Below are 6,445 nucleotides of genomic sequence, written 5' to 3'. Positions count from 1 at the left end.
AACCCCTGCCACGGGCAGGGACACCTTCCACTAGAGCAGGTTGCTCCAAGCCCCTGTGTCCAACCTGGCCTTGAACACTGCCAGGGATGGGGCAGCCACAGCTTCTCTGGGCACCCTGTGCCAGCGCCTCAGCACCCTTACAGAGATGATCTTATTCCTAATGTCTAATCTAAATCTCCCCTCTGTCAGTTTAGAGCCATTGCCTCTTGTTCTACCCTACCTGCCCTTGTCAAAAGCCCCTCTCTAGCTTTCTTGTCAGCCCCTTTAGGCACTGGAAGTTGCTCTGAGGTCTCCTAGGGACATTATTAAAACATGCCATAAACTGTGACACTCAATATGAAGAGGAGGAGGCGTCATTTCTTGAGGTACGTTTAACCAGACACTAGTCCATTCTGAATGCTTCACTGTTTTAACATCCAAAAATAAAACTACCCTGTGTAAGCTGAGGCTTCCAAGCTTACAGCTAGCAGTAACAGGTTTTCTGGATACATGTGATGTCTTTTCATCTTTAATAGACATGTCTATGGAGAGTGTTACAAAAAAATCTAAACCCAACAGAAATACAATATCTTAGCTGCCTTGGAAAATTTGGATCTAAGTCAAGGCTATGTTGAAGAAAATATTATTTGAGAAAAACAAAAAATAGAAATATTTTCCATTCAAATAATTTCTGGATTTATGGATACAAGTGCTTGGAGTGAGCAAAGTCCTCAAACAAATAACCAAATGGTCATTTAAGCAAGTTTGCCCTCTCTTTGGCTTGTGGACAGGGTCTGCAGTTTATAGCTTGGTCTGCCTCTTCATTGTAAAACTAGGTCTGTTGAAAAGCATTCGCCAGCTTCAAATCTCAAACAAAAATCCATGTGCTACCAGATTCTGAAGTATCTTTTTATTCTGAGAGTTCATTTTCATTTTCTTGGCATGGCTTGCAGTAAACACTCCAGCATTGGTGTTGAACAATGAAGTGTCATTATACTAAACCAAACTATTTCCCTGTTACTAATAATATCTGGGTATAATCAAATGAAATAAATGGGAGAGCAAAGAAAGAAAAGTATGGATGTTTTGAAAGGATAAATGCTTTTTCTTTCTCCAAACATCTTAAAATTTTATTAGGAAGTTTAGCAAACATTAAGGAAACAAAACATAAAATTAAGTCCAAGCTATCTCCCGAAGTTTGGCTCTTCTGTGACATTACAGTCACAGCTAAGCACACTTGGCCCACTGTGTCCTTATTCACAACAACAAAATTCACCTCTTTCAAACTGTAACAGGAAAATAAATTATCTACAGCAGACAATTAACACAAGACACACAGCACTTCACAATTATAGTGTTCATTGTATATAACTATTATAACAACACACTCTGCCACAAGATGTAGCACTTCACAAGAAGGATGGAAAAAAGACTGTGACCCAAAAAGCCTATGTCCTTTTCTTCACTATCCCTTCTTTATGCAAGGACTAAGATACTTTGTCTGTTTTCATAGAAAAGCTTGTTTTGCATTGTAGTCCTTCCTAGTCACGTCAGAGAAGTGCCAAGATTTGTTATTTCTTATACTACTTCACTACTTCTCTCTGGATGCGTTGCTACACCAGTAACTCTGGGACCCAGAAGTGCTTTCCTGCTCTCTGGAAACATACACACTGGTCATGTCCTGAAAACACACCTAGATGGGACTCACATATAGCATCTGCTTACTTCCGTTTTTCCTATGTCTCTTCAGGGCCTGGTAAGCTGGTAGGGATAATGAGGGTTATGGTATATCTGCCACAGTGTTTAGACACAGCACATCTGAGCAAAGCTACAAAATAAAGTAAGGAAAGTTCATCTTTCCTCCTCTTGACTACAACTGCACAAGGATTCTAATAACAGTTTGTACAAAACTGTCAGCCTGACACAGGTCCGGAATACATTTTCAAAAGGTGGCCCAAATCCTAATTTGTGCCCGTGTTGAAACAAAACTTCTCTAGAAATAGAAGCACAAATAGGATATTATTCTGTTGGAGATGAAAAGCTAACCAGGGATTAATTAGCATGGCTTGGTTGTTCCTACTGACTGTAGAGGATCAGCATTCCAGTAGGGACGGACTAATGAATAATGATGCTTTAGTAATTATAGGTTTTCTCTGATCTAACCCATTACTTTAATTTAGGAGTGTATTTTTAGAAGAGTCCCTTGATCCCAGTACCTGAAACCGAGAGGAAATCGTCCACCGAAGTGATGTCGTCAACAGCTTCAGTGAGAACTCGCACTTGTTTCTCCCACTGATCTTTAAAGACATCCATGTTGTCCTGTGCTACTTTGCTCTGGGGTCTGGCAGCCAATGTGAGCGCAGCATTAATTACCTGTTATTCAAAGTCATTTGTTACAAAGAGGGGCAAATTTTTTTTCCCAAGGGAAAGAACAAATAGATTACAGACTGTGTTAAAAACACAGCATTACACCCAATCTCAGGATATGAGAGTATTTTTCACAGTTAATGGAAAGCAGGCAACAGTGTAATGACAAAGACAAGGCTATAATCTTCATCTAGGCTGTTTTCCCTGTCTCAGCTAACTAGTGCTTTTAATGCCAAAAGAATCATAGAATAATAGAACGGATTGGATCGGAAAGGACCTTAAGATCATCTAGTTCCAATCCCCCTACCGTGGGCAGGGACACCTCGCGCTAAACCATGTCACCCAAGACTCCATCCAACCTGGCCTTGAATGCTGCCAGGGATGGAACATTCACAGTTTCCTTGGTCAACCCGCTCCCAAGTACTCAAATACATTTTAGCAGGAATCTTACTTACCTGTGGGCACAGACTATCAATCTGCGTTGCTGCCATACGGACTAACTTCACGCCTTCTTCATTATTCGAGATTGAACAGGCCAGGTTTGCAACCTGCAATGAAATCAGCAGAACGGGAATCAAGTTTTAGGCAAGCGGTCCATTTTGTACCTTTCTCTCTTCTTATTGAGCCTTGCCTAGAATGAAAGAATTGTATACAAGAGGAATGACACAACATCTATGCTGGTGAGCAGAAACCCGTGTAGTAAAATGAACTAGCTATCTTAATCAGATTTTTCTCAAAATCTTCTTCACATCCTCCTTTATAGCTTGAAAATCTCCTGAGAATGTAGAGCATCCAGACAATCATCTATACATTTCCTTTTCTTACAGTTTCTTTTTCCTTTTATGAATCATGTCCATTGTTAATCAGGCTCATCCATACACTGAGCTTTGCAAAATGAAGAATCTTTGATGCCTTAACACCTGGAATTGTGTTTTTTCACTTGATAAAAATAACTCTGACACCTTCACTGATACTGGGAAGTTACATATTTCTCACGTATCTTAATTGTTTCAGATCCTGGTGGTTTTATGCATGTTAAAATCATGCTAATTCTCAGGTGAACCTCCTTATTTACCCATGATTGTCTGCTGTAGATTAAAATGTCCATTAGCAAGAGTATCATAATTTGATCATGTGAAATGTCTCTTTTGAAAGCCTCACTCTGTAACAAATCCCTGAAGATCTCGAAGATGCAGGTATCTACATGTACTTGCTCTGGCACAGCTTCGAGAAGTCTGAACCTCACAAGACTGAAGGCTGTTTGGATAAGATAAGACAAGGGAAACTTAGAAAGACACCTGAATATTTAGCAATCAGATAATTCCTCAAGACACCGCAGAGCTGCATCACTGTGGCTTTGATGCAAGTGGCAGAGAATGTTCTCCCAGCTCATACAGTGCTTCTTGCAAAATACCCATTCCCAAAATCTTTGTTCCAAGTCTGTGATCTGCCACAGGTTTTCCAAACAGTAATTCATGTCACAGTGCACATAATTAAGCTCATCAGGGATGTTTAAATCATGAAGGTACATTCTGGGACAGGGGAATACAAGATATTATTTTTAATCATCCAAAAGTATGGCTCTTGATTCTAATCTACATTAAAACAAACTTATACAATTTTAAATATGCTTCCTTGATATTATTGACTGTGCCTGAAGGCATAACTATCAGTTGGAAATGATTCATGAATTAGTTCAAATACCCCCATCTTTCCAATTTTCCTCCAGTCTCCTCTTGTGGTATTAATCTGTTCTCGTCTCCAGTGCACATCGCCACATTAGCCCTGGTCCATCTGTTCTGCATAGAACCTATTTCACTTCACAGTTATGTAGAACGTGGTTTGCATATATCACAGTGCCAAAGCCCAGGGAAGAAAAGAAACTAAGGCTTCAAAGAGTCTTGCAGGCATTTCCTAGTCAAGGTTTTATCATAATGTTATGATTTTTATTTTCATTTCATGGTGAGACAAATGAGTTTGTTTGTTAACAGCCTTACAGCAATCATGTCAAAAACACTCTCCTAAGCTGACATCTTCCAATTAGTTTACCATTTTCTCTAGTCATTTCTTTGCACACATCAAACAGCCCACTTTAATCTTCATGAGAAACAAAAGCTAAGCAGGATAATAATTAGAATGCATTAACATGAGTGGAAATTACAGACCTTAAACACTAGCAAATGGTAATAAGTTCAGCAAAAGCCATCTTCCTGTATTTTAAATAAGTGGTTTTCCAGATTGCCCTTTCATTTTGTGATTATCATGATGAAAATCTCTCCTAAGGCTTCAGATGCACGATATGTCTTACTCTTTCTCAGATAGCAGTAAGAAATGTTACTGGAAGGGGCTGGGTGTCGTGAAATGGCAATCAAACTATTAAGCAGGTCTGCGAGTTCTTTTGGAAGAAAAAAAATCAGTGGAACTTACTTCTTCTCTGTCTCTGTTAATTACTCTTTCAATAGAATCTGATGAGATAACATCTGGATATTGTAAAGTTTCCTGGTTTTCCAAGGAAGGATACAGACATAACCACAGGAAACTTTCTCTCCTTTAGTAAAATAATTCAGAGCTCAGAACATGGTTTTGGATGTTACTATCAATATCTATGGCTATATTAAATTTGCATCACAAGAGCACTACAGTCGTCTGTCTAAAAAACAAGGTACATATTATGTATAATCCGAATCTAAATAGTTGCTGTGGTATGTTTCAAGTCTTGCATAAATATAGTCCTGTATCATCAGCAGTCAGAAAGCAACGCTACTTTCACAATTCAGCAGAGAGTATGCCAGCCTTGGCATGAGCTGATGGAAAGATCTGATTATGTCAAATAAGCACAGTCACAAGAAAATTCTACAAAGGTAGATGCAATCTGGGTGAAATTGAATTTAGCAGTACAAATCAGAAATAGTATGACTGTACCCAAAACATGTTCTTAAAATATGGCAAGACATAGACATTACTTGCTAATGCCTGCATTTCAGTGCTGTCATATATGCATGGATCCATGAAACAATCCAAGTTTTAAGTGTACTCAATCACCAGATACAACACGATTTAATTATTTTGACTGACTTCGTTATCGATTACACAATCAAGTTACCATCAATTAAAATTCTTGGTTTAGCAATGCTCTTAGTTGATAGAAACTGTGAGATAATTCAGCTTTAGACTACTATAAATTTAACCTACTATAAATTCAACAACTTCAGATATTTTTCCTACCTAAAACTATGACCTAAAAAGCTTACACTCAGTTCCACCCTACTTGGCTAAAACATTTTGGTTAGGTGCCAAACTAATCTCTTTGGATAATGGATAAAAAGAGAAAGACACTTCCAGAGACTGTTTCAGGTCTTTGGTTGACTATCTCATCCTCTAGATGTGCCTAGTTTATTATTTAAACGTAGATTATAGTTGGCCCTGCTGATTGATGAAAAAGGTATTACTGAAATAACAGATGTTTTAATGGTGCATTATAGAATCACAGAATAGTTACTTATTTTGCATATTTAATACATGATGTTTTGTCAGGAACTCACACTCTTCAAGGTTGGGAATTTATTTCATATGCCACTCCAGAGCTGGATGAAGCAAATAGCTTGGAAATGAAAATAAAAGGCTGTATGTTACTGTAGCTGCCAATTTGCCCAGACTTTGATTTGACAGCCTTTACCTTTATGCTTCAAGTGCTCTGTCTCCACCAAAGCATTGAAGAGGAGGTTTCATGAGAGGCTGTGGAAGCAACCAGGTAATTAACTTTTCTTTTTTCTGTTTACTAAGTTCCTTGAGTACACAGAACTTAAGTTTGTATGAAGATCAATGAGAACCGACTGAAGAGTATTTATATGAATGAAAACATATTAAGTACCAAAATCAATGAACTGTGAATCATCCCTGAAATGCATGGAGAACTTAATAACAGCAAAACTGCTGTACAGATAAACATTACTGTCTAGAATTTCACGTCTGCTAAGCTACTTTTATACAGTCAAAACAACTGCTAAACACTTTAAACCTGTCCTGCAAGAGCATGGGGAAAGTAATGAGCAAGAAAATAAACACTCTAACATCAGTGATGCTGTATTTTTCTGCAATC

General features: G+C 38.2%; 1 protein-coding gene across 1 annotated transcript in view; it reads right to left on the bottom strand.

The window, feature by feature from the left end:
• CTNNA2 (catenin (cadherin-associated protein), alpha 2) overlaps nucleotides 1-6,445 on the bottom strand; it is a 98,757-nt gene that overhangs the window by 59,726 nt on the left and 32,586 nt on the right. Inside the window, exons 2-3 of the mRNA XM_010021793.1 lie at nucleotides 2,802-2,894; nucleotides 2,196-2,352 (exon numbers count right to left, since the gene is read on the bottom strand). Coding sequence (XP_010020095.1) covers nucleotides 2,196-2,352; nucleotides 2,802-2,894 — 250 coding nt within the window. The remainder of the gene's footprint in view (nucleotides 1-2,195; nucleotides 2,353-2,801; nucleotides 2,895-6,445) is intronic.

The sequence above is a fragment of the Nestor notabilis genome, unplaced genomic scaffold (genome assembly GCF_000696875.1).
Source record: "Nestor notabilis isolate BGI_N333 unplaced genomic scaffold, ASM69687v1 scaffold5949, whole genome shotgun sequence".
Taxonomy (NCBI): domain Eukaryota; kingdom Metazoa; phylum Chordata; class Aves; order Psittaciformes; family Psittacidae; genus Nestor; species Nestor notabilis.
The sequence above is the reverse complement of the archived record's forward strand: the minus strand, read 5'-3'. Positions and strand labels throughout refer to the sequence as shown.